The sequence below is a fragment of the Hyla sarda genome, chromosome 1 (assembly GCF_029499605.1).
Source record: "Hyla sarda isolate aHylSar1 chromosome 1, aHylSar1.hap1, whole genome shotgun sequence".
Taxonomy (NCBI): domain Eukaryota; kingdom Metazoa; phylum Chordata; class Amphibia; order Anura; family Hylidae; genus Hyla; species Hyla sarda.
This window is the reverse complement of record NC_079189.1, coordinates 546,928,016-546,955,340: the sequence shown is the minus strand read 5'-3', so window position 1 is coordinate 546,955,340 and position 27,325 is coordinate 546,928,016. Positions and strand designations below refer to the sequence as shown.

General features: G+C 46.1%; 1 protein-coding gene across 2 annotated transcripts in view; it reads left to right on the top strand.

The window, feature by feature from the left end:
• The window catches only part of PIK3R1 (phosphoinositide-3-kinase regulatory subunit 1), a 178,632-nt gene that overhangs the window by 113,399 nt on the left and 37,908 nt on the right, over positions 1-27,325 (top strand). Inside the window, exon 1 of one of the 2 annotated variants that reach the window (XM_056541571.1) lies at positions 2,204-2,784. The exons of the other annotated variant lie outside the window; for it this stretch is intronic. Coding sequence (XP_056397546.1) covers positions 2,451-2,784 — 334 coding nt within the window. The 5' untranslated portion in view covers positions 2,204-2,450. Of the gene's footprint in view, positions 1-2,203; positions 2,785-27,325 lie in introns of those variants that run through there. 2 annotated transcript variants of the gene reach the window in all.

Here is a 27,325-nt window from a genome sequence, read left to right as displayed (position 1 = left end):
CCGGAGCTCTCACACACTGCTGCCTGTCTCCAGCGTGCCAAGCCACGCCCCCGGAGTGTTTTTTTTAAATATAAACATTTTTTCAAATGTGTCTTGTTTTTAGAATTGAATTCTCAGGATAAGTAGTGGAAGTTGTCTTGTAGACAGAATCCAATACTAAGCCGGGGCTTAGCGTTAGCCACAAAATCAGTTAGCGCTAACCCCAATTATTACCCCAGTACCATCAGGCCCGTAGCATCAAAAATGGTGCTCCTGGGCCTAGGTGGTAACAGGCTGGCATTATTTAGGCTGGGGAGGGCCAGTAACAATGGTCTTCGCCCACCCTGGTAACGTCAGGCTGTTGCTGCTTGGTTGGTATCTAGCTGATACTGAAAATAGGGGGAAGCACACACATTTTTTATTTATTTATAAAGCAGCAATAGCCTGACGTTACCAAGGTGGGCGAGGACCATTGTTACTGGCCTCCCCCAGCCTAAATAACATCAACCTGTTACAGTCCAGGAGCGCCATTTTTGATGCTCTGGGCCTGTTGGTATCAGCTCTTTCAGGCACCCCTGTGGCGGTGGGTACCGGGGTAATAATCGGGGGTTAGCGCTAGCTAATTTTGGGGCTAAATGGATTCTGTCTACAAGACGGCTTCCACTACTAAGCCTGAAATTCAATTTAAAAAAACATGACACATCGAAAAAAATGTATTTAAAAAACACTCCCCCACAGCCCTCGTTAATCATTTTATTGAAATTTAAAAAACGCTGGTCATCGTCGCAGTCCATCGAATCGGATGTAGTACGCCGCATACAGGTATCTGAAATGAGAAAAGAAAAACAAGAAATATGGGTTAGTACATTTTTTTGCGCTCTCCCCTGGGGAAAGCGCACATAATGCAGCGTGTTCCCAAAAAGGGAGCCACCAATTGTATCGTCCGACTCCTCGACTCAGACTCCCCAGCCCTGCCAAAAAGCGTACAAATTTTTTAGAAACATATTTGGTATCGCTGTGTGCGTAAATGTCTGACTTTGTTTAAGCGGTACAAAAATATAAAGGTATCTAGCCATGGGTATCACTTTAATCCTATTGATCCACAGAATAAAGAACATGTCATTTTTACCGTAAAGTGTACAGTGTAAAAACAAAACCCTCCAAAATTTGCAAAATTGTGGTTTTCATTTAAATTTCCTCCCTAAAATTTTAAGTTTTTTGGGTTCACCGTACATTTTATGGTAAAATGAGAGGTTTAATTACAAAGTACAATTGGTCACGCAAAAAAAACAAGCACCTATATGTGTCCGTAGATGGAAATATAAAAGTGTTATGGATTTTAGAAGGTGAGGAGGAAAAAATGAAAACTCAAAAATAAAATTGGCCTGGTCCTTAAAGGGGTACTCCGGCACTTTGACATCTTATCCCCTATCCAAAGGATAGGGGATAAGATGCCTGATCATGGGAGTCCCGCCGCTAGGGACCCCCGGGATCTTGCACGCAGCACCCCAGTTAAAATCAGTCCCGGAGCATGTTCGCTCCAGGTCTGATTACCGGCGACCACAGGGCAGGCGTCACGCCTCCGCCCCTCAATGCAAGCCTATGGGAGGGGGCGTGACAGCTGTCCTTAAGGTGTTAAGAAGGTTCTGGGCACCGCATAGGACAGTGTGTCTCCAGCTGTTGCAAAACTACAACTCCCAGCATGCCCAGACAGCTGGAAGTTGTTTTGCAACAGCTGGAGGCACAATGGTAGGAAAAGACTGGTCTAAAGTAGTAACTGGGAGTTTCTAGTTTTGCAACAGCTGGAGGCACAATGGTAGGGAAACACTGTAAAGTAGTACCCCCCCCCCCTACTCCACCCATACTGCCTGACAGCCGCCTCACCTCTGGCCGACCCGCAGCATTCTCCCATATCTTTATATTCTGGGTCTCCCTATTACTATTCAGCGCACGTTATAACCTATAGCGAGGAGGAGGTGTTGCACTCTCCTCGTCCACGCGAAATCTTCCCCTATAAATTCACACGCACATGGCAACAAGCCTGCTGCCCATTTAAAAAACATGGCTCCCTAGCCCCGCCCCCATGCTCGTGACGTCGGGCCGGTAGCAGCCAATCAGGTGGCAGCCCTGGATCTACTGAATGACAGAGGGGGGTGGAAAATGAAGTGTGGCGCCTGCGCAGTGGTTACCCGTGGAGCATCTGCACGCCCCGCCCACCGCAGCTGCCAGTGCTGAGTGTGAGCGACTCCACAGTGTGAGTGTGTGGTGGCAGCAACAGCGGCGAGGGAGGAAGGAAGGAAGACGGACAGGAGCGGAGGGACTAAGGGAGGAAGAGACAGAGAAATGAGAGCAAGCTCCGGCGCTTCCGACTCCAGGCAGTCCCCGGGCACCTCCGCTGTGTGAGCCGCATTGCACTGAACGGATCCCCGCTTGTGGCTTGCAGTAGAATCGGCGGCGGCAGCACTAGCAGCATGAGCGCGGAGGGATACCAGTACCGGGCCTTGTTCCCGTACAAAAAGGAGAGGGAAGAGGACATGGAGCTGCGGGTGGGGGACATCCTCACTGTCAACCGGGGCTCCCTGCTGGCCCTGGGCTGCGGGGAGGGCAACGAGGCCCGGCCCGACCAGATCGGCTGGCTGAACGGCTACAACGAGAACACGGGCGAGAGGGGCGACTTCCCGGGCACCTACGTGGAGTTTATGGGGCGGAAGAAGATCAACCCCCCGACGCCTAAACCCCGACCACCCCGACCCTTACCCGTGGCCCCCGGGGCTTCCCGAGGAGAGGCAGGGGCAGAAGCGCAGGGTGAGACGTGTGTGTGTGTGTGTACGGGTGCATTGTGACAGTGCGGTTTATTGCAGCATTCTTTGCATGACACCCGCGGGCTGATCATCCGGCTTGATCACATTGTGCAGTTTTGATTGCACTTTTTTTTTACTTTCTTAAATTGCTTGAAACTAGTCCTAGATGCACTGAGAGTTTGCACCCAGGGTTGCTGTGTCAGATTTTTTAGGATGTTCCCAAAAAATATGGATTGACTTAGAAGACTGTATTATGGTGGTCTCCAAACTGCGGACCTCCAGCTGTTGCAAACCTACAGCTCCCAGCATGCTATGAGTTGTAGTTTTGCAACAGCTGGAGGTCTGCAGTTTGAAGCCTGTTGGTGGATCTGTCTGTTTCTCAACCTCTGGCTCTCTAGTTATTGCAGAACTACAATACCCATTGTGCCCTGACCAAGATTTTCCTATGTGGAGCCATTTGCATGCGAAATGTGTTGGAGTCCTGTATCGGGTCGGTAGGGCGTAGTTCTGTGGTTCTTGGCTGTTGCAGAACTACATCTCCCATCGTTCCCTGATGGAGCGACATGCATGTGAAATGTGTTGGAATACTATATTGGATTTTGTAGGGCATAAGTCTGTGGTTCTAGACTGTTGCAGAACTATAGCGTCCTTTGTTCCCTGACAAAGCTTGCATGTGAAATGTGTTGGAATCCTCTCAGATCAGTAGGCTATAAGTTCATGTTCCCCAAACTGTGCAAAAATACAACTCCCATCACGCCCGGACTGAGCTTTGTATGGCATTGCATGCGTGTGAAATGTGTCAGAATACTGTATCAGAATGGATGGGTGGTCTCCAGGTGCTGCCAAACTACAACTCCCATCATGCCCTGACTGCTCCTTTCCAGTATGGCAAGAAATGTGTTGGATTACTGTATCGGTTAAGTAGGGTATAAGTTAGTTATTCTCCAGCTGCTGCAAAAACGACACCAACCTTCGCCTGTCAGGGCATGATGGGAGTTGTAGTTTTGCAACAGCTGCAGAGCCGCACTGATCTAGTTGGTCCATGGCTGACTACATGTCATCTATGGCTTCCATACCTGTCACTCAGTGCTTGCGTGTGCATCAGGGTCCTAGATGCTTATACCTGTAGTTCTCTCCCATTCAGTGCCTGTTGATAGGTGTCATTCTTGGTACCTTTCAGATTTTTGACTGGCGACCTGCCCCCCCCTCACACATACTTATTATACAATATGTATCACCTATTTAGCAACAGTGTTTACAAACATAGCGGAATGTTCCTGTATCGTTTGCACCCAGTGTGACCATCTCGGTCGTAGCATCTCTTATTACTGCAGCTGAGAACATTGCTAATAGACTTGACACTTGACCCTGCTAGGCCCCAGCTTGGCCCATTCCCTCTGGTCTCCCCCTGTAACGTATGGATTCTTTCCTATCACTTTATCAGCTATTTGTATTCAGCCTGGGAACATCCTTTTTTATACTTTTATTTATTGTTCTAGACATTCTTGAGTCCAACTCGACCGTGGAATGCGCTGCTTGTGCACAAAGAAGCCCAGTTCCTGTCGCTGACTATTGATTTTTCTTCCTCTTTCCTGTGCTGCGTGTCAGATCTGCAGAGCTTTGTGCGGAGGACAATGGTCGAGAACTGTTTCTGTAGCGTGCAAGAGTGCGTTGGGTCTGGGGCTCTCTTTATGGCAGTGCTGGTACCCCTTAGTGATCTCTAAATGGTCGACACCCAGCTGTTGCAAAACTACAATACCCAGCATGCCCGGACAGCCGTTGGCTGTCCGGGCATGCTGGGTGTTGTAGTTTTGCAACAGCTGGAGGTCCACAGTTTGGAGATCACTGCCTTAGAACATTGCTGCCCAGCTGTTGCAAAAACCACTCCTCTCAGCATGCGTTGACAGCATTAGATTGCGCACTGGATCCCTGCAGAACTCTGTGAAAAACTGTTAGGGCATGCTGGGTGTTGTAGTTTTGCAACAGTTGACGCTTCACAATTTGGAGATCGGTGCCTTAGAACATTGCTGCCCAGCTGTTGCAAAAACAACAACTCACAGCATGCGTTGACTGCATTCGATTGTGCATTGGAACCCTGCAGAACTCCATGAAACACTGTTAGGGCATGCTGGGTGTTGTAGTTTTGCAACAGTTGACGCTTCACAATTTGGAGACCGGTGCCTTAGAACGTTGCTGCCCAGCTGTTGCAAAAAAACTACAACTTGCAACATGCCTTATCAGCTTTTGGCCGTGCGTTGCAACCCTGGGGACCACTGTTGGGGCATGCTGGTATTTGCGTTACTGCCACCCTGCTTTAACATTCATTCTAACGTTCAGCATAGCAGAGCTAGAAGCGCGCAGGGTCTGCCTACTGTGCTGGGAGAAGGACTGGAGGAAATCTGCTGTCTGCATGGTCAGGGGGCCCCTATGAGGGGGCAGAGTCTTGCGCAAAGCTCTGCATGGTGCTAAGCATAGACCGCTGTTTACATCCATTAAAGGATCTGTCATGTTTGTTTGCAGAAGTTTTAAATATTTTTAAATTCCTTTCTAAGGTTTTTTATTTATTTATTTTTCTCCCAATCCGGGAACATTTTTGAATAACATCAATCAACTCTGTTTACATTGTTGTTGTGTTTTGTTTATTGTTTTATTATTATTATTATTATTTTTTTTTTTTGTATCTAGGCTCTTGGCGTTCATTGTGTCACTTTTGCTACAGTTTACACAACTGGTGGCATTGGTTATATAGTGTCTGGCTTTATGTGGTTTTTTTATATATAATTTTGTTCTATAATTCACCTTCTCATACCATGTGATCAGAAAATGTACGCGGGGAAGTTGCTTTCTGAGATGCAAGTGCCCTCTACTGGCCTACACCAAAGGGTCCGCAGAGCCACACAGGATCGTGTTCAGGTCTATGGCAAAGTTTTCATTGTAGCCATATTTTCATTTAATTAAAAAAATATATAATTTTTTGTATTTTTTCCTGCTGAATTCTATGGGTTCATTCACATATTTCGAGCGATCTTGAGCTGAGCCAGGTGGGGAATGCAGGATGCAAGAATCTGGATACACGGCATCCTTTCCAGCACCCCATTGGCTCAAATAGGGTCACGATGCCATTATTACCCCCCCCCTCCTCCCCCCCAAAAAAAAATAAATAAAAAATACTCTGCAGTCAGTTTTTTAGTTCTTGGTTATGCGAATTGCAGGATATATGTAAACCCACCCTTACTTAGTAAAGGGCTACATTTTGTTAGTGTGTGTTTAAATATTTTGTGATTGATTTTTGGTGGAGCTTTTGACTTTCTTATTTAAGAATATTTCTGTCTTTCTTTACACATGCATGTTGTAGGTACAGACTACGGTGTCTGGGCTGCGTTTGTGTAGCTGATTTCGTATGGTAGTGTTCCTCCAGCTGTTGCAAAACTACAACTCCCAGCATGCCCGGACAGCCGTTGGCTGTCCGGGCATGCTGGGAGTTGTAGTTTTACAATAGCTAGAGGCACCCTGGCTGGAAGGCCCTGCTCTAGAGGCTATAAAGACACACCATAGGGCATCACATGGTTCTGTAATATGGCAACCTAGTGACACTTTGCAAGCGGTTTTATTTCAGGGCTCTGTGCACACTTAGTCTTTACTTTAAGAAATACTACCCTACGATATGACATCTTTTTTGACTGAAGTCGGTCTGGTGATCAGCAGAGTGCCATGAGGTCAAGCTATAGAGTCGGACTTTCTATATGTGGGAAGCAGTGACTAGCGGCCACTAGAGGGGAAATGTAGAATTACATGCTGACCGTGCCATACATGTGCAGGATAGATTTATAGCTGTGAATCAAGTGGGGAAAATGCAAAGCCCCTTTAAATATATGGCTCCTGTACATGTACCATGTAGTAGGGTACTGTTCCATGCGTAGAACATTGCTTTTTAAGGGACCCCATAGCAGCCGCATGGTCTGCCACTATGGTATGTACTCCCTTGGCGCCGATTCCTTCTTGCATTACACTCCGACTGTTGACTGCAATGGGATTTCAGCTAATTTCTTTGCAGACCTTTCCGCCTAGGACCCGAATTCTAGTCGGAAGAATGAACATGTTACATTTTCCACCGGAATCCACTAGTAAAAGCCAATAAGTAAATGGGACACTGATTTTCGGCGCTTATTTGCGCTGCAAAATTCCATGCAGAATAAGCGCCAATTCCTCATTATTTCTGCCATATTTACCATGAAGGAGAGTTCAGGAAGGACTTTTTTCTTTTTTTTTTGCTGAGTTCCGTTGCGTGAACGAACCCTTAGACCCCCAGTCACACTACAGAAATTCTGCATGGATTTCGGCCTTCTCTGGAAATGGCGCATAATGTCTTTGGCAATATGGCGTGGACACACAGCACCGTTCCGTTTACTACTCTGCAGTGCCCAGACTTCTCAAGTCTTCCGGTGAAATGCATTACCACGTCTGGACCTCCTCCGTAGTGTGAACTGAGCAGCAGAATTCCGTTGGGATCAGTGGGAGTCTGGCATGAGCAGATTTTCCGAGTGTGAACGAGTCCTTAGACTGTGGTGTCACTTTACAGGGTCAGCCCAATGAGTTTGCGGATGACCTTTCTTCACGGAAGGTGGCATCTGTGTTACACGTTGTTTTTCTTTTGTTGGGGTGAGTTGATAACCTGGTGTGCTTGGGTTTGCCGTTGGCTGTCCGGGCATGCTGGGAGTTGTAGCTTTGCGATAGCTGGAGGTCCACTGTATTAGGGTCTATTCACACGGCAGAATTTGCACTTGCGGAATTCCGCCTCAAATTAAAGCCCATAGACTTCTATGGGATTCCGCACTCCCATTCACACTTCTGAATTTCCGCACGCGGAAATTCAGAAGTGTGAATGGGAGTGCGGAATCCCATAGAAGTCTATGGGCTTTAATCTGAGGCGGAATTCTTCCGGATAAATAGACCCTTAGACTCTGACACCAGTCTTGATGTGTAATGGTGTAAATAAATTCTCTTCAATGAAGCAAAGCCAGATCTTCCTTTAGAAACGGACTACTTGCCCTGCCAAATCTTAGATGAGCCCTTAACAGGTGTTAATGGGGGGATAAGAGCTTCTTAGGACAGCGGTGGCAGTGTCTGCTCTGCGTGTAATCTATGTGGTTTCAGCATCCTTAATTGGAGACCTACTTGTGTATGGGTTTTACGACTTTACAAGTCACCCGTCAAGATTTCTTCCTATTTTTTTTATTATATAAATGGCCGCCGCACTTACGGACAAGTCATAACCCGCTGCATCCCTCACCTGTATTCTACATCGCCTGATGAGGTTTAATTTCTGACACTTAATCTCCAGTAATTTCGCCACAGACCATGATCTCATACTTGGCAAACACCGCCACGTTTTTTTTTTTTTTTTTTTTTTTTTTATAGCGGTGATGTTTGGTTAGGCTAATGAATTGCTTCTTGGAAGATCATGGGAGGCTTTAAGTCAACAAGAACTAGGGCACCACCAGTTGCATCATGTACTCCTTGGCTGCGCCTTCATAGAACTGAGGTCCCCAGCACCCGACTCTGCCAGCTGACGCATCGGCCAGTCCTTTTATTAATCTTCTTTTTATTTTGTTTCTTTTTGGCGTATGTTCCATGAAAGTCTGCTTTTGTAGGCTTTGGCTGGGGTTACTGGAATGTTGCAATTTCAAATTTTTTTCTCTCTCTAATTTTATTAATATGAAAATGTTAATTAAAGCCCAGCCTTCCATTTCTTCATTAGGACGGGGGGGGATCTGCTGACATAAGACGTTAAGGAGAAACAGATGTGAATCCCACCCCTCCTGGCCATTTTCTCAGAATATTTTTTTTTTTTAGGTCGCTATGGGTATCTGTTTTCAGCAACCTGTGGCTCTGCAGCTGCTGCAAAACTACAACGCCCATGTACTATAGCAACATCTGGGTTTCTGCAGATTGGAAGGACACTGAGCATGCTAGGAGTAGTAGTAGTTTAACTGCTGGATGACTGCTTTGAACAGGCTATTATCTTTTGACCGAACTTTGCATATATAGTACAAGCAAATATAAAAAAAATGTTCCCTCTCTCCCATTCTCCAGTGAGACTGTATTCTACTACTAAATCAGTTCAGCGTTGTCCTGTGTGTGCAATTTAAAGGGGGTACTCCGGGGGAATTTTTATTTTTTTATTTTTTTTAAATCATCTGGTGCCAGAAAGTTTACAGATTTGTAAATTACTTCTATTAAAAAATCTTTACCCTTCCAGTACTTTTTTAGCAGCTGTATACTACAGGGGAAATTCTTTTCTTTTTTTAATTTCTTTTCTGTCTTCTCCACAGTGCTCTCTGCTGACACCTGATGCCCGGATCAGGAACTGCCCAGAGCAGCAGAAAATCCCAATTGCAAACCTATGCTGCTCTGTCTGGACAGTTCCTGACACAAACAGAGGTGTCGGCAGAGAGCACTGTGGACAAGACAAAAAGAAAAGAATTTCCTCTGTAGCATACAGCTGCTAAAAAGTAATGGAAGGGTAAAGATTTTTTAATAGAAGTAATTTACAGATCTGTTTAACTTTCTGGCACTGGTTGATTATAGACCCTTTAAGTCTATGAAGGGGGGGGGGGGGGGGGCAGTGGAGAAGGGAGCTCCTACCTCCAGTTTGGGGGAACTGCAAATTAAAGATGAAGCCTGCAGAACAGAAATCTGCTAAAAACAAAACAAAAAAATAAAATAAAAATACCATGTATAAGTTATATAATGGTCAGAAATAGCGCTGATCCTCATGTACACACTGGGCAGCTTGTCCTAAAAAGTCACTGAAATGACAGGTATGTGTGCCTCCAGCTGTTGCAAAACTATAACTCCCAGTGTGCCCGGTCAGACTTTGACTTGTCCTGGCATACTGAGAATTGTAGTTTTGCAACAGCTGGAGGCACCCTGATTGGCACACACTGGGGGATATTTATCAAAGTTGTCTATGTCCCGCATCAATATAGACCAAACTACAAAGGGTCAGGCTGGTCTATTGTGCACCTAATTTATCAAATGGCGCACAGCTCTTGGTAAATTCTGTGCACAGACTGCATGATCTATGGTTTAGTCTATATTTAAACCTGCTCCAACATGGTCTGACATTTCAGTCTACTTTCAGCCTATGCGACTTGTCGCTGAAAAGTCGCTTTTGATAAATTCAGCACCAATGCATTTTCTAATGCATTTCAGTCTAAAATAGACTAGAATGCATCATGTTCTAAAAATCCTCTAGAGCAAAAGTCGCAGAAAAGTCGCACAGATTTAGACTGCGACTTTCTGTGCGACAAATTTAGACAGGAAAAAGCAGTCTAAATCCTTTGATAAATCTCCCCCCCTGTCTTAGAATGTTGCACAACATAGAAGTTATTCTGATATATACCCAGACGCGTAGATTTGTTGCTGTAGGGAGTTCTGCCAGGCGAGATGCTGGGCAGCGCCATCCATCTCAAGTTAGGGGACAGTTCTTGTTTAGCCCCAGACGGCTTCTCTTACCTTTTGCGGTGACTCGGTGGGAATTTCCCTCTGTCGTGTATGGTTATGATTTTGGCTAATGTTAGAATAGTGGGTTTGTCTTTAAGGGAATGGGAGGAGCCTTTTACAGCTGATCACTTTCGAGGGGGGATTCCTAGACGTGCAAAATTTTCAATTGAATCCAAATAGTATAAAGATACTACTTTAGACCAGTGTTTCCCTACCATTGTGCCTCCAGCTGTTGCAAAACTACAACTCCCAGCATGCCCGGACAGCCAACGGCTGTCCGGGCATGCTGGGAGTTGTAGTTTTGCAACAGCTGGAGGCAAAATAGTAGGGAAACAACTTTTTTTTGTTTGTTTCTTTGCACCAGTTTTGATGGGTTCAGCAACTGTGCAGACAGGGCTGTGGAGAATAATACTTCTCTTCATTCCCAGCATGCACAGACCTCTGAGCGTTCTGCATTGTGTTGCGATGGCTTTCACAGTCGTAGGGTTAAGCTCGGAGGCTGCGCCGTAATCCGATACCAGAAAGAGCCAGTCTGAGCTGGTGCGGTCCTGCTCGAGACAGTGGCTGGGAGGATAATGCAAGGCAGCTTTATCACGCCAAGCATCTCTTTAAGTAAAAAAAATAATAATAAATATAATAAAATAATTGCATTTTTTTTTTTGGCTTTTGTTTCTGGGTCGAATTGATTTGCAAGATATATGGGGGGGGGGGGGGGGGTGGTAAACAAATTTCCTTTTATAGGAAGTCATTCACACCATTACAAATATTGTTGGGCTTTTTATGTAGGCTTTTTTGAAAGCAGAGTTCGGGCTCCATCATAGCAGATCGTAATCCAATATTAATTCCTACCGACGGGGCAGATGTTCTTCGTTCTGCAATGTTGGGATGAGGATTTTGGTGAAATTTGCTGTATGTATTCCAAAATCTATATGTATGTATCCCCCCCCCCCCCCCCCCCCCCCCAATTCTACATTGGTCAATAGTAGAAGAAAATATATAAGAAACTTTGTTGTATATCTTTTTAGACAAAAATGCTTCTTTCCCCTGCTATCAAGTTCCTTCTCCCCCCAAAATACTGCGCATGAACTTGGTCAAATCTGCATGTGAGGTTTTAGGTAAAAGCGCCACTCTTGTCCACTGACTGTCGAGTACTGCAACTAAGTCTTGTTGACTTGAATGGAGCTGAGCTGCACCGTCTACGTGAAGTAGAGCGGTTTCTAGGGCACATAAGGAAAAAAGAACCTCTTTTTCTAATACGGTATAACACCTTTATAACTTCCCAATGACCATGTAGCGAATTGAGTCCACACTGTGCTCCATTATGGCTAATTATTAGGTTTTATTTTTTAGTAGAATGAAGTCCACTGGATCCATTGAGTCCAAATGTCTCAACCCGTAGATAAAAGGCTTCTGTCCCAGGCACTGTAAATTCTAGAATATTGACCAAAGTCTTAATACCCATGACTTGTCTGGAGTAGAATGTAGACCCTCTCTGAAAGTGATCCTGTTGTGTATTATTATACTGTAGATGTTAACCTGAGATGCCTACAGCCTGACGAGCCTAGTGTCATCTCGGGAGAAATTGCAAGTTGGTTACTATGTGTGGAAAGTATTGACCTTCTACGCGTGACACATGTCCGTAGCTGGTTCTTCTGGTTATAAGAAAAAGTGATTTATTCCAAGTCAGACAGGTCAATGTAAAGTTCAGGAGTTACTGAAAGTTTTCGCGGTGGCAGGGATGTTATGGAAGTGGTGGTGTTCCTTACAGGGGTATTCCAGCAGTTTTTTTTTTTTTTTTTTTTTAAACTACAATGGCTGTAAAGTTAGTGTAGTTCATAATATAGTGTCTGTACCTGTGTGTGTGTGACGGTTTTCTCACAGTTCTGTGATTATCGCCCCAATATTTTTAACAGCATACAAAATTTCTCAGGTCTCGGGATTTCCCAGGTTGCAGTGCGTCGAGACCTGACATCACTAGTCAGGTGATCAGAGGGAGTCTGTCCTGCTTCAATGGGGGGAGCAAACGCTTGGAGGGAGAGAGATCATTTTGCAACAGCTGTAGGCACCCTGATTAGAAAACAATGGTGTATTGCATTGAAGGGATCACAGGTGTGTTTCAATGGGTGGGGTGGCTGATATGTGTGAGGGAGGAATGTGACCTCATTCTTACAAACTGTGGAACTATGGGATGTGTAGTTTAGAAAACGAAATTCAACAGGAAATATCCAGTTCTGGCAGGTACGTACTACTAAAATCACCTTATGGTGGATAACCCCTTTAAGGTGGACTCTCTTGGTGGTTACGAAGTTCTCAACAAAACTTTTTTCAACTGTCACATCTGACTGGAAAATACATTTGTAGCTGGTCGGCTCCAGCCACAGTGGTGACTCTCCAGTCTCTGGGGCCGTGACTTTAACATTGACCTCCCATGTAAGAACCGAAACAGATGTCCGTAAATGGTACAGGTGGTCCAGGAATCTGTTGCATGTGCCCATCTGGTCTTGGCCAGAGTCCATAGTGTCAATCTATAGGACATGTTTAGAAAAGGGAGGAGTGAGTAATTTCTCCTTGGGAATGGCCCAGAGTCTTTATGGCACGTGTAAAATTATAGGCTTCACGGTAGGAGAGGCTCCTGAGAAATGCAAATGCCTTGTGTATATATAGTGTAAAAAGTGCAGACACAGATCTGTAATTGATGCATGATGTCTTATTGTATCTACGTCAGTGCCGGAGTGAGGTTGTGTGCAGTTCTCTAAATCTGTTCTGCAGTAATTTTAGGGACCTTTAAGTATTTTAAAGTGCAGTTTTCTCAAAACTGTGTACCTCCCAGATGTTGCAAAACTACCACTCCCAGCATGCCCGGACAGCTGTTGGCTGTTGGGGCATGCTGCAAGTTGTGGTTTTGCAACATCTGGAGGTACAGAGTTTGAAGACCACTGGTATAGTATGAAGTCAAGACCACAGATGATATCATAAACCTCCATTAAAGGGGTTTATCTAACATATAGGGATTTTAGTATGTACCTGGCAGACAGTAATGGACATGCTTAGGAAGGATCTGCGCTTGTCTTGGGCCTAAATGGCTATGTTGTGAGATTACCATAACGCTTCTGCTTTCTTTTTGGGAAATGGCTATTTCCTGTTGGAGTTCCTTCCATCCAATTAAAAGTCAGTTCCAGGATCCCTTGTTTGTAAGTGTGTTGTCCCTTTTCTCTCTTACACATCAACCTCCCCACCCATTGCAGCACACATGAGCTCCCTTCCATGCTGTGCTGTAAACTGCAATTCCCTGCAGCCTTGTGGAGAATGATCTCTCCCTCCCACCCAGTGGAGCACCCATTGAAGCTCATACAGGCTCCTGTAAACACCTGACTAATGTAATGTCTCGGGCTGCACTGCAGCCTGGGAAAAGCCTGAGACAACTAATTTTGTATGCCGCTAAAAATGTACATCCCGAGCAAAGATCACTTAAGATTTGTGAGACCACCAGCAAACACAGGTACAGACACTATATCATGAACGAAACTAACTTTACGGCCCCTGTAGCATAGTCATACCCCTTTAACACATGTATTTTGCAATACACTATACACATTATTGGATCATCTAATGTTTATTTTATTTTTTTAAGCTTGTTTTATGTAATCGCTTTATGGCAGTGCCATCTGAATATACGTACCCCAACGCCACCTATTATGGGTACTTATACTGCCTTTCATAGGGCGATGCATCTCCCACCTTATGGCGTGAATGTTCTCTAGGCCTGGTAGTCTTAAAATTGTAAGTGAAGGCCCAGGGGGTAAAGCAGGTTCACGTGTTCCATGATGCCGGCGTCCTGATCACGGTGAAATGACAGACGTCGAATTACGGCATTCTTTGTTCAGCGATGTCTCATCATGACTGGGCTCTTCTGCCGTCTGAAGTCTTAAATCTATAATTTTCCAAATTTGCTTTGATCATAATTCTCACAGGTATATAGGGAAAACTGCGTTTTACTAGGGTACCTTTAAAGCGATTATGTGTATTTATGGCGGCTTTAGTGCACGCTGCAAGTTCTTGGGAAAATGCTTTCTCATAACAAAAGCAGCTATACCACCCCCCCCCCACCAAACATATATAGCTGTCTCTTCTTTTGCCTGGGCATCATTCAAGACTCAAGTCGTAGCCTCAGATCTTAGCGATCTATGAAGCCTTCAGTTCAGAACTTTAGATTAGAAATGCAAAGCGGCACCACACTTGTTGACAGGTAGTGTGTGGTATTGCAGCTCCAGCTACATTGACGTGAATAGAATTGAGTTGCAGTACTACACACAACCTGTATACAGGAGTGGTGCTATTTTTGAGGAAAACTGTTTTTTTTTGTTTTTTGTTTTTTTTTTCTAATCCTGAACAATGCCTTTAAACGGAACCTGTCATCACTTTCATGCTGCCTGAACCATAAGCCGTCAGTTGTCCCTGGTGCCTTCTCCCTGCCCTGGTGGCCTTTTATTAATTTCTTCTTCTGTGCAAACAGGGAGAGATCTATCAATCAAGGCCAGTAGGACAGGAAGAAGCTGCATGGAACAACCCTTATGGCTCATGGTTCAGGCAGCATGAAAGTGATGACAGGTCCCTTTTTTAAAGTAATATTCCTTTCTCACAAAGTGATTGCCCATTGCTAGGATATACACACTATGGCTTCTCAGACCCCAACCATTCCAGAGAAAGAAGAGACTGTAGCTCCTTTTTTGTTTTGCTCTGTACAGCGGGCACCTAGCTGTGCAAAAAGCTCCCTCTGGTGGTGCGGTGAGTGGCTGGGCACCACTGTGCGAAGAAAAGCACGCTCCAGCCATCATGCATTTTACCCTCTCAGCATAAGCATGGTTAAGGGTAGATGGATGATCGCCCGGTAAGAGGGGGTTGTAATGCAGCAGCCATCTCCCTGATAGGACACCACTTCTTCTGTTTCTCCCCACTGTGTGTCTAACCAGTTGCCATTGGAATTTGTGGGTACATTGGATTACATTAAGAAAGGAGAAATTCCGGTCAGAGTCCATTTGCAGAGAGTGCTGCCGAAATCCATTGGCTCTAGGAACCCTGCGCCATCACCATTGACGGCAATGCGTTCTGCACTGAATTCCATCGCTAGAATTAAAATGTTAAATATTCGGCAGCTCTGCAGCCGAATTTCCAAGCAGGAATTCTTCTTGGAAATTCCGTAGTGTGAATTCACCCTTACCAGACGCATATTCCTGGTAAGGCTGGGTTCACATTGCGTTTTCCTCCATACGGGAGCGCATACGGCAGGGGAGAGCTAAAACCTCGCGCTCCCGTATTCAATTAATTTCAATGAGCCGGCCGGAGTGAAACGTTCCGTCCGGTCGGCTCATTTTTGCACCGTAAGCGCTTTTATAACCGGACCTAAAACCATGGTTGACCACAGTTTTAGGTCCGGGGAAAAAGCGCATACAGCTCAAAAATGAGCCGACCGGGCGGAACGTTTCACTCTGGCCGGCTCATTGAAACGAATTACATACGGGAGCGCATAGAAAGGCATGCGGGAGCGCGAGGTTTTAGCTCTCCCCTGCTCTCCCGTATGGGAGAAAACGTGATGTGAACCTGCCCTTGGGGGGGGGGGGGGGTTGAAATAATAATTTTGGCTGCAGTGTGACTTGAATCTCTGGATCGGTGAAGGCCACAGGTCAGACCCCACCAATCCTCACGATATGCCATGTCTAATGAGATGGGAAAAGGCCGCTCTGCGCATCTTGTTTCATACATTTCAATAGGCTCTTAGGACTCCCTCCCTTTCCCAGGACTCTTCACCTTCACATGTGTCCCTTTTTTTTTTTTCTGTTTCCGCGAAGTGAGAATTTTGCATATTGCGACTGAGCAGGAGGACACGTTGAAGAATGCTGTCTCTCCAGTTGGCCCCAGCACTTGGCACTGTCTGGCGGTTGTTCTCCCCAGGGGTATGTAAATTCATTGCCTCTTGTGTGTAATGATGACTTTTTTTTTTTTTCTCCCTCGTTCTTGTTATAGAAACCACTACCAGAATTTCTAGTCGTGTCTCCAGCGAGCGGCATATTCTGTCTTGCCTTTCCGCCCCGTTTCAATAGCTTATGGACTAGTCGCTTGAATTTGACTAGTCTGACTGGGCATGCCTGTTCTTGTCAAAGAATACTGCCTATTGTGTACTCCCTGCAGCATTATACTGGCGCTTGTATCAGTCACACTTAGCTGGCGGTGTTATTTTCCCTTTAAGGGTGTGAGGCTTGAGGCTTTTCGTACCTCCTGTATCATTTTGTATCACTACTTAAGGATTAAGGACTGGAAGCTGGTCAAGCTAGTAGGTTGAACCCCTATAGCAACCTGTAGCTCTCCAGCTGTCGCAAAACTACAACTCCCAGCATGCCCGGACAGCCAACGGCTGTCCGGGCATGCTGGGCGTTGTAGTTTTGCAACAGCTGGAGGTCCACAGCTTGAAAACCTATCATGATCTTTGGCATGGTTCCTGATGTGCGCTCTCCAGCTGTTGCAAAACTACAACTCCCACAGCCTTTAGTTGTCAGGGCATAGTGGGAGTTGTAATTTTACAGCAACTGGAGAGCTATAGGTTGAGAACTGTTGTATACCCTCCATATACATTGTAGAGAAGTTGGCTGTCTAATGCACTTCTACCTAATCTGCTGGGAGTTGTAGTTGTGCAACAGCTGGAGGCACCCTGGTTGGCAAACTCTTGTCTAATTTGCACAAGGTGGGGGTCTCACAACTCCACTTTCTCTTTCCAAATATTGTCTTTAGGGGCAAAACTGAAATTCACCATTGGATTCCCTAGACCAGGCATAGGCAACCTTTTGGCACAGCAGATGTTTTGGACTACATCTACCATGGTGCTCTGGCAGTATTTTGGCTATAAGAGCACCATGGGCGATGTAGTCCGAAACATCTGCAGTGCCGAAGGTTGCCCATGCCTGCTCTAGAGTTGAGCCATGGCCAAGAGGGTCTTGTTCTCCTATTGAAAACGCACGCACGCTCGCCTGAGTTGAGCATGCATGTGTATGTCGGAATCTTATCAGACAAGCACTAGGCTGACAGCTTTTGAGAGTTTATGGCCACTTGAAGGTTAGTGGGCTTTGACATGATTAAAAGGTCGAGCCCATATTCTGTAAGGCTCCTAGTAAAGCATATTATTGACAGTACCATTTTGTATCCTACATCTGCTTGTCCTGTCAATCCCTTCCCCCTTCATAGCAGACTTGTACATTTTACTACCGGTGCATTCCAAAACCAGATGGCTACAGAGGAAAAGGGGGGGAAAAAAGGCTTCAGTTCCTCTGTATGGTGAGAGCTGATTTATGGCTCCCATTTGTAAGGTCATGATGAGCCAATGCACACAGAGAAGGTCTGTGCCAGATAGCTGTGTATACAGGCCACGTTATTCTGCACTTTCTTTACAAAACAGCGTTTTACTAGCAGCCCGAGCCCTCGCTCCTCCAGCCGATTCTACTTGGCATGCACCTTCTTTGAAATTTGGCTTAGCGTGATTTAATGACCCTAGCAGACCTGAGATCTTCTGGAATCCACTGGCCTCCGTCCATCAGTCATAGACGCATGTCCCCAGGTTACAGCTGACTGGCTTAGCAGTCCCCAGAATTGTGATTGTTCATTGCCCAACTGAGTCAAGTTTCATATAAAAGCCGAAAGTGAGAACCGCACCGAGGTAGTCGTGCTCCGGGACCTGATAACATGATGGCACCAAATGGGAATGCACTTAACTGGAGAGCGAATAGCAGGGCACATAGGGAAGCTGCCAGAATATAAAAAACATCTAATATTGTGTCTGCCCCCCCCCCTTTTTGCTGCCAGAACAGCTCAGACTCTACTCCACAAGACCTCTAATAGTGTCCTATGCTAGGGCTGGGCGGTATGACCAAATGTGTGTATCACAGTATTTTTTTTTTACTTTTGGCTGTTCCACGGTATATAACGGTATTTCCTAGAGCCCCCCCATATTATCAGCCCACATCCCCATTGGGGTAAATACTCAAAGATCACCCGCATGCGCTGCCCTCCTCGTCCTATATGTTGCGGCCGCCGGCCATGCTCGGGCTGCAAAAGGTAAAGAAAATGAACTTTAACGCACCTACGTCGGTCTTACGCTGGGGACGGGAACGTCGGAGAGCTATCAGCCTATCACCGGCTGCAGCGATGTTCCGGTGCCGGTGATAGGCTGAGCCCACTGTCATGTAAGAAGCCGGCTTCTTACAGGACAGTGGGCTCAGCCTATCACTGGCCGAGGCGGAACATCGCTGTGGCCGGTGATAGGCTGACGGCTGTCCGACGTTCCTGTCCCCAGGAAGCAGATGAGGCCGGTACCGGACTAACTGGAGGTAAGTTAAAGTTTATTTTAATTTTTTGCAGCCTGGGCATAGGGATACCGCACAGTATGTAGCAGTGGTCTCCAACCTGGAGGCCGGCGGTGACCGGCGGCCGCAACAAACAGGACGAGGAGGGCGGTTGATATGTGAGTAGTACCCTGATGGGACAGCGCTGGGCTGATAATTGGGGGGGGGGGGGCAGAACAGCGCTCGCGGGTCACATATGATTAGTTCCCCGATGTGGGGACAGCGCAGGGCAGCGCTGGGCTGATAATACATTAATTTCTGAGGGGGAGGGGCCAAACTAGTATTGCCGTATGGGTTAAATTCATATAGTGCAGCACAAAAATTTTGGTATGAACCGGTGTACCGCCCAGCCCTATCCTATGCAATCTGGCACCAAGACTTTAGCACCAGATTCTTTTACTATATTTATTTTGATGGAACGCCTTAGTTCCAGGGGTTAAAATACATATAACACAAACGTACGTACAATAAACATGAAACCATAAATGACAGACTGATGGAGAGAGGGCCCTGCCTGCAAGGGCTTACAAAACTACAAGGTACTGTATTTAAAGGGGTACTCCGCTGCCCCAGCGTTAGGAACATTTTGTCCTGAATGCTTGGAGCGGGGGTCGTGACGGCCAGGCCCCCTTGTGATGTTCCACCACGCCCCCTCAATGCAAGTCTATCGTAGGGGGCATGGCAGCTGCCACGTCCTCTCCCATAGACTTGCAATGAGGGGGCGTGACCATGATGTCACAACCCCTGCCGCCCGCACCTAGCGTTCTGCACAGCGGTCGCGTGGATCCCAGCTGCCCCTTTAGATAGGGGATAAGATGTCTAGGGGCAGAATACCCCTTTAAGTGGGCACTGTCATTAGGGAAAACTTTAGTTGAAGAAAAGTTTTGCTAGATAGAGCCTGAGGAGGTGCACGCAAAATGATTGGCCAGCTCTAAACCACGTTGGTCCCATAAACTTGTATTATGAATTGAGTGGGGTACGGCACAGGTCTGACTGAGCTATAGCGGCAACCAGTTTTTAAAATGATTTTGTCAGATCTGTCCTCCGCAGGCTCAAAACATGAGGACGAAAGTGGTTTGTGTGTGGGGAGCCTGGGTGATTTATTACTATGGATGGGTGCTACCAGCAGATCTGGAGAGCTGACAGCATTGGCTACAAAGGAATAAGGTGTTGCAGCATAGTTGCGTGCCTGACATATCTGAGATTCTTAGACACACGTTCACATGTCTAAATTTCTTTTTTTTCTGGTGCTGGTTAAAAATGGTGGAGTGTGCACATTTTGATGGTGCTCTCTGGGTTTGTGATTTAAAGGGATTGTGTGGGATTAGAAAAAGTGCCACTCCTGTCTAGTCTAGTATTGCAGCTTTTCCAGCAAGTGACTAGTAAACCCCTGTTGATTCTTGATCGGCAGCATGTTGCATGTATCCCTACAGTGACATCGACATATGTTTTTGTTTCTGCCGTTCTACGTGTTTTATCATTTTGTTCCTTCTGTAGCTTTTTATGAATTTTGTACCCTTTTGTACCTTATGTTTGCTTCTGTAAAAACCTGGTATGTGTCAGGACCAGTCAGAACATTGTGGTCAGCCGCACAAGAAGCTTCAAAAGCAAAGCGCAACATGCTCCCTGCAAAGCTTACGTGACGACAATGAATAGTCTACGCACGCTCAGAAACCTCTTACCAACACCTCTTTCCTCACGTGTGGTTCTGGAGAACATCCCCCCCCCCCCCCACTGAATTGCGGTGACAATGGTGACTTCAGCACTGGGTCCCCGATCCCCTGTCCCTCAGGCCCCTTCTATGCCAATCCCATTTAAGACTTCACTATGTTGAGATTTTTATCATTTTGCCCTAAACAACCATCCCCCCCCCCCCCCATTCTGTAAATGAACAAGAAAGATCACAGCATGCACTTAAATTTCCTGGAACGGATCCTAGTCCTTTTTATTGAATTTTCCATGGGAACGATTCAAACATTCTGTGGACATCAAAGTACTGTACACGGTGACGTACACAAGTCTAGAGAGGAGACCTGCAGTGTTCTGGATTATACAGAAGAAACAAGATGTATAAACCGGTCGCCTTTTTAGATTTAATTTCATTATATGGACTGACAGAAGTCACGTGGGACAAAAGCCGGTGAATTTTGCCTGAGATTGTCACATCCCACCTCCATGCTGGGGACTTCTTTTCACTCCGAAATATGAGCATGGATCCACAGCGAGCTTATTCTGCTGCAGATACCTCATGGATTCAGCGTATCGGGGGTGACATCCACTGCAAAATTCATGAGGATTTACATCAAGATCCACACTGGAAAATTTTTACCGCATGTGGACCCAGCTTTGTAATGAGTCCCTGCTGTTTTAGCTACAGTTCTATTCTTGAGCTATGACTATGCATTCAAATCGCCAAATTTGTCAAGACTGACTGACCATTTTATGCAGTGTTTCCAACCAGGGTGCCTGCAACAGTTGCAAAGCTACAACTCCCAGCAGGCCCGGACAGCCAAAGGCGGGCATGCTAGCAGTTGTAGCTTTGCAACTGCTGGAGAGGCACCTAGGTTGGGATACACTGTTCTGTTGTGTGTCAGGACACACGCAGCATTCAGTTCACGTCCGTTTGGTTTTGAAGAGATAAGCCATAGCCAAAGGTGTCTGGTGGCAGCTTTCTCCCCTGTTCGAATCCAAGTGTGTAAGTCTATAGGGGGATGGCAGGCAAGATAAGTGGGTAGGGGGGAGGTGGGCAGGATAGAGTGGAGATAGGAGGGGCGGCGGGGGGCAGGACACGAGTGGAGATAGAGGGGGGGGGGGTGGCGGGCAGGACACGAGTGGAGATAGAGGGGGGGGTGGCAGCGGGCAGGACACGAGTGGAGATAGAGGGGGGGCGGCGGCGGGCAGGACACGAGTGGAGATAGAGGGGGGGGGCGGCGGCGGGCAGGACAAGAGTGGAGATAGAGGGGGGTGGCGGCGGGCAGGACACGAGTGGAGATAGAGGGGGGAGCGGCGGCGGGCAGGACACGAGTGGAGATAGAGGGGGGCGGCGGCGGGCAGGACACGAGTGGAGATAGAGGGGGGGGCGGCGGCGGGCAGGACACGAGTGGAGATAGAAGGGGGCGGCGGCGGGCAGAACACGAGTGGAGATAGAGGGGGGGCGGCGGCGGGCAGGACACGAGTGGAGATAGAGGGGGGGCGGCGGCGGGCAGGACACGAGTGGAGATAGAGGGGGGGCGGCGGCGGGCAGGACACGAATGGCCGACAACTACTTCTGAAATTTATGGCTATTTCTTGCATTGGTGTGAGCGTAGTGTGGGAGTAAAAGCTGTGTTCTTTTTTTGTGAAAGAAAGGAAGTGGTTTGCTTGGCGTTGTATTAGTCATAGTTGGCGGAAAGAGACCCGGCCTACTTCACATCAGTGGTCAGCAACTTACTGCACTACAACCATTGTGACATGACAACTCTCTTAAAGGGGCCTACACACCACGGAGTTGTGTGTTCTCCCCCGCTTGCTTTTTGCATGAAGCAGCCATAACCTAATCCTGCCCAACCCCTTCAGACCGACCATACATTTTAAATTGAATCTAGCTGAACCTGTCATTTTAGATGTAAACAAAACAAACGTAAAAAAAGAAAAGCATAACGGAGGCAAAGAATAAGTGTCAGTCTTCAAAAAACAGTGCCACACCTACTGACAGATTGTTTGATATAGCAGTTTATCCCCATTCACTTTAAGGCTATGTTCACATGGTAGAAATTTTCCAGGAGGACGTTCCGCAGACAATGCGAGCCAACACTAGGACAGCTCAGAAATGCTCTCCATAGACGACAATGCGTTTCCCAAAGGAATTTGCAGAAAGAATTGACATGTCCGGAATTGCAATTTCCATGGCAGATGTTCCCGCCACAGAATTTCCCCCATGTGCACAATGCAGATTCATATTGAAAACAATATCAGTCTGCAGCAATCAAATTTGTAGGCAGAATTTTTCCGCCTGATTCCACTCGGAAATTCCGCTGTGTGAACATGGCCTAAAGGGATTGTCTGGCAAAAAAGTGGTTTTCTGAAAACCGACCATACTGTCTGCTTTAACAAAACAAAAAAAAACTATATACTTGCCTCCCACAGTCTCCAATAGCCCCCAGTATTGCTGCTCCCAGTCTCCCCCGCTGTCCACTCCCCAGTTCTGGGCTCAATCACCGGGAAGTGGAACATGACAGAGATCGGGAACAGCGGTACCAGAGGCTACAGGAGCTGGGGGAGGTAAGTATAGTGTTTTTATGTGGGTTTTTTTTGTAATTTTTTTTTTTTTCCTTTAAAAATCAGGAAGTCTGGCAAGGTCTTAAAGGGTTACTCCGCTCCCCAGCGTCCAGAACATTTAGTTACGAACGCTGTGTGCGGGCTTCCATGTTCAAGCCTGCCTCCTCGTGACGTCACGTTGCGTTGTCACGCCCCTTCACATAGACTTTTATTGAGGGGGCAGGCCATGACGTCACGAGGGGGCGGGCATGAACACGGAAGCCCACACACGGCGTTCGAAACTAAATGTTCCGGGAGCTGGGGAGCGGAGTAACCCTTTAAGAAAACCCTTAAACCTTTTTTGCCAGATCACAGCTTCTGAATAGATTTTTGCAATACTAGGCACAATATGAACCGGCGCCATTTTCGGAAGATATCAGCTATCTTTTTATTTTTTATTCTGTACAATTGAAAGTCAGGCCAAGTTTTTACTTTTTTCTTAGACAGTTGTAATAAATGGGGCCCATTGTTTTGTGTGCTGTATGATTGGTATGTAGTAGAACTTCCATTATTACTTTAGGTTATGCGATAGGGCCCAACCAGTAAAACCGGGTTGCTCCTAATACTGGATATATGATCCTGGTTCCCTATAGATGGCTATATACCAGCAGAGGGATGTATACGGCTCTTATCCAGTCGAGCAACTGTCTCGTATAAAATGTTAAGCCTGTAGGATTAACCTCCAAGGAAAGGGTTTAGGGAATCAGTCAGCACGGAGGCCAGAGGGGCAGTCTGGTATTCCTACTTATAGTGCCTTTCTTTCCTCCCTTTTTCCCCCTTTGCATATCAATGCTACTTTTAGTACGTACAATGGCGAGGGAATGTTCCCGATCGCCTCTCACCCCCTCCCTCCTCCCCAGAGCGGGGAATTGTGCAATAGTCTGCCTGAGTTTTAAGAAGTTCTCATCTGTCAGATTCGTGCAAGCGAGTACATGTGCGTTCCATTATTTGATCGCCTGAGGAGACTGCTGTTTAAGTTGGCAAGTCGGAATTTTGGAAATTTTTTTTCTTTTTTTTTTTTTAAAGAAAAAAAAAAAGTGTCTATTGGTGAAATGACAGAATGCCGTAGAAAATTTACCGCTTCTGCCTACTAAAGACGAGGCATTATTCTGCTTCTGCCCCTTACCAGGGGTTGAGGGCGGAAGGGGGGGGGGGGGGGTCGTGTAAAGAAAAAAAAAATTGCAGAGAAAAGCAGAGCCTAATGTGTTTTCAATTTGTTGTTCTGGGCTCGAGATGATAGCGCTTCAGTAGTAAAATATGTACAGAGTTTACTTCCAGATCCAGCGATGGCGGAAAATAAGGCAGTGTTGCTGGCAGCATCATAATGGGCGCAATGATTTTTACCTCCTTTTTGGTTGCACGTCTTGCATAGCTTAGAACAGCGTTTCTCAATCGGGGTGCCTCCAGCTGTTGCAAAACTACGACTACCAGCATGCCCGGACAGCCGAAGGCTGTCCGGGCATGCTGGAAGTCGTAGCTTTGCAACAGCTGGAGGCACCCTGATTGGAAAATCTTAGCTTAAAGGGGAATTCCAGGAAAAAACTGGCTCCAGAAAGTTAAACAGCTTTGTAAATTACTTCTATTAAAAAAATCTTAATTCTTCCAATAATTATCAGCTGCTGAAGTTGAGTTGTTCTTTTCTGTCTGGCAACAGTGCTCTCTGCTGACATCTCTGCCCGTCTCGGGAACTGCACAGCGTAGAAGAGATTTGCTATGGGGATTTGCGTCTACTCTGGACAGTTCCCGAGACAGGTGTCACCAGAGAGCACTTAGACAGAAAAGAACAACTCAACTTCAGCAGCTCATAAGTATTGGAAGGATTAAGATTTTTTTTTTTTAAATAGAAGAAGTAATTTACAAATCTGTTTAACTTTCTGGAGCCAGTTGATATATAAATTTTTTTTCCCAGGATAACCTCTTTAAAGTGAATTTTAGAAGCACCCTGCTGTTTTTGAGAGCAGGTTTATAGATCCCGCTGCCCCCGGCCCACTCTTTCGTACTGCGGCGTACATTTCTTTCTCTGTGACAGCGGGCGGCTGTGCACTCCAGATACACTGGATATCGTCCTCCTTATCTTGCACGGACAGATTAAGATGGGACATGATAGTGTGTACTATACAACCTCCCCGTAAGCTGTGTGTTCTGCACATGACCTTCTGTTACACAGACAACACATTGATTTCAATTGTTACCCTTATAATACTTTTTTTCTCCTGTGGCGGCGCTTAGAGATGAGATGATTAAAAATAAATAAATAAATTGGTTAAAAAATGGATGAAATTTATTTTTCCCCACCTGGAAAAATCGGAAAAAAACAAAACAAAAAGGAGTAAAGAAAATGTTCTTTAATAATGATAAATAACTTTATAACTTAATATTCACACTAAATGACATTTAGACCTTTCATGAATCACTTCTGAGAATCTGTAGACGTTCTCCAGTCTCACCTGAAGGCAAGCAAATCCTGGAATACAATTCAAACACTTGAGTGGAATTTTTTAAGGAGCAATATGCATTTCTGTCTGTAGGGGCGCTGCAGGGAAAAAGGGTTCGGTTTAGTTTGGTCGAGGCTGGGCTCCATCTTGTTGGTATTACTGTAGAGGATTATTTCTGTTCTTAAAGGTTTACTCCGCCCCTGGACGTGTTATCCCCTATCCAGCGACTGGACCCCCCCTCCTCGCGTGCTGGTGTTATGGTCACAGAAGCCTTGGGCTTCCTTGATTGTGACGTCACGCCTCGCACCTCCATGTCTGTGGGAGGGGGCGTGACTACTAGTACACAGCTGTCACGCCTCCTCCCATGGACATGAATGGAAGGGGGAAGGGGGGGTGGCAGGTGTGATCACCAGTCATCCGGCACGGAGCGGAGTTCGCTTTGTGCATCGGATGACTGGGGAGCTCCATGATCAGACATATTGGGGGAGATTTATCAAAACCTGTCCAGAGGAAATGTTGCTGAGTTGCCCATAGCAACCAATCAGATCGCTTCTTTCATTTTTTTAAAAGGCCTGTGAAAAATGAAAGAAGCGATCTGATTGGATGCTATGGACAACTCAGCAACTTTTCCTCTGGACAGATTTTGATAAATCTTCCCAATTATCCCCGATCCTTTTGAATAGGGGATAACATGTCCAGCCGCGGAGTACCCCTTTAATGGACATATATCTATCTGATTCCTATTAATGATCTCCCCCGTCATAGATTATATTCTCCACCATGACTCCTTCTGTAGCAGCCATTATGTCCATGGTTAACATGAGTGGTCTCCAAACTGTGGACCTCCTGCTGTTGCAAAACTACAACTCCCAGAATGCCTGGACAGCCGTTGGCTGTCCAGGCATACTGGGAGTTGTAGTTTTGCAAAAGTTGGAGGTCCACAGTTTGGAGACCACTTTTTTTTTTTTATTTGCAGCATGTAATGCTTTTTTTGCCCTGCGGGGGCACTGTGGAATAGTTGAATACTGAGTGTCACTGCAGACAACCTATTTTAAAAACTTGTATATAGTGAAGAATTGGGCTAATTAAATACTAGTGGCCTTATTTGATTGAAGGGTCCACACTTTAGCATTATCACCATATTGTGGTTCTAAAGAAAAAAAAAACAAGCAAAGCTGAATTCTCTATAATCTCATGTTCCTCACGTGGTAGGTTGGGAATTCTCCTATCTTCAGATAAAGCCTTGAGCATTACTTTTGGCATCACAGGAGTTCCCTTGAATTTTAGTTGAGCTAAAAGTTTACTATACAAAGCTTAAGTATGTTATAAACCCACAATATTGTTACTACGCTCTGGAAAAACGGAGCAGTCCTAAGGTGACGCAGAATATAAAAATACATGTAGTGGAGCCTGAGCTGACCCATCCGTGTTTGTCAGCCGGCCAGTTATATTTATTGGTCTTTCTGCCCTGCGCTCAGGTCACCTTCTCTTATCCCCCGGCATGACTGCGGTACTCTGTTGCAGCGTTGGCATTTCAGAGAACAGATCTCCTGTCATCGCCTATAGGCTGCTCTCCAGATCATTAGCAGGTAAAGAAAGATCCGCAAAGGTTTCCACAGAATGTAATGTGAGGCCGGCATGTATGGGACAGCTATACCACCAGCATATTCCTATTCCGTGCACATACTACGGAGAGGAGGGTATTGGCAGCTAAGGTCACTTCCCCGGAGCTAATGACCTGTTCAGGGAATTCACTAGTTGAGGTTCTACCTCGTAGGTACACGCAAAGGAGCCTTACAGAGAAGACCCTTCATCTCAAGCCCCTAAACTGGGTTCTATCTTATTGATACATGGTAACAGGCAGAGCAGTGCTGCTAATTCTCTTTATGATGGTGGGGACGGTCCGACAACTAGGACCCCC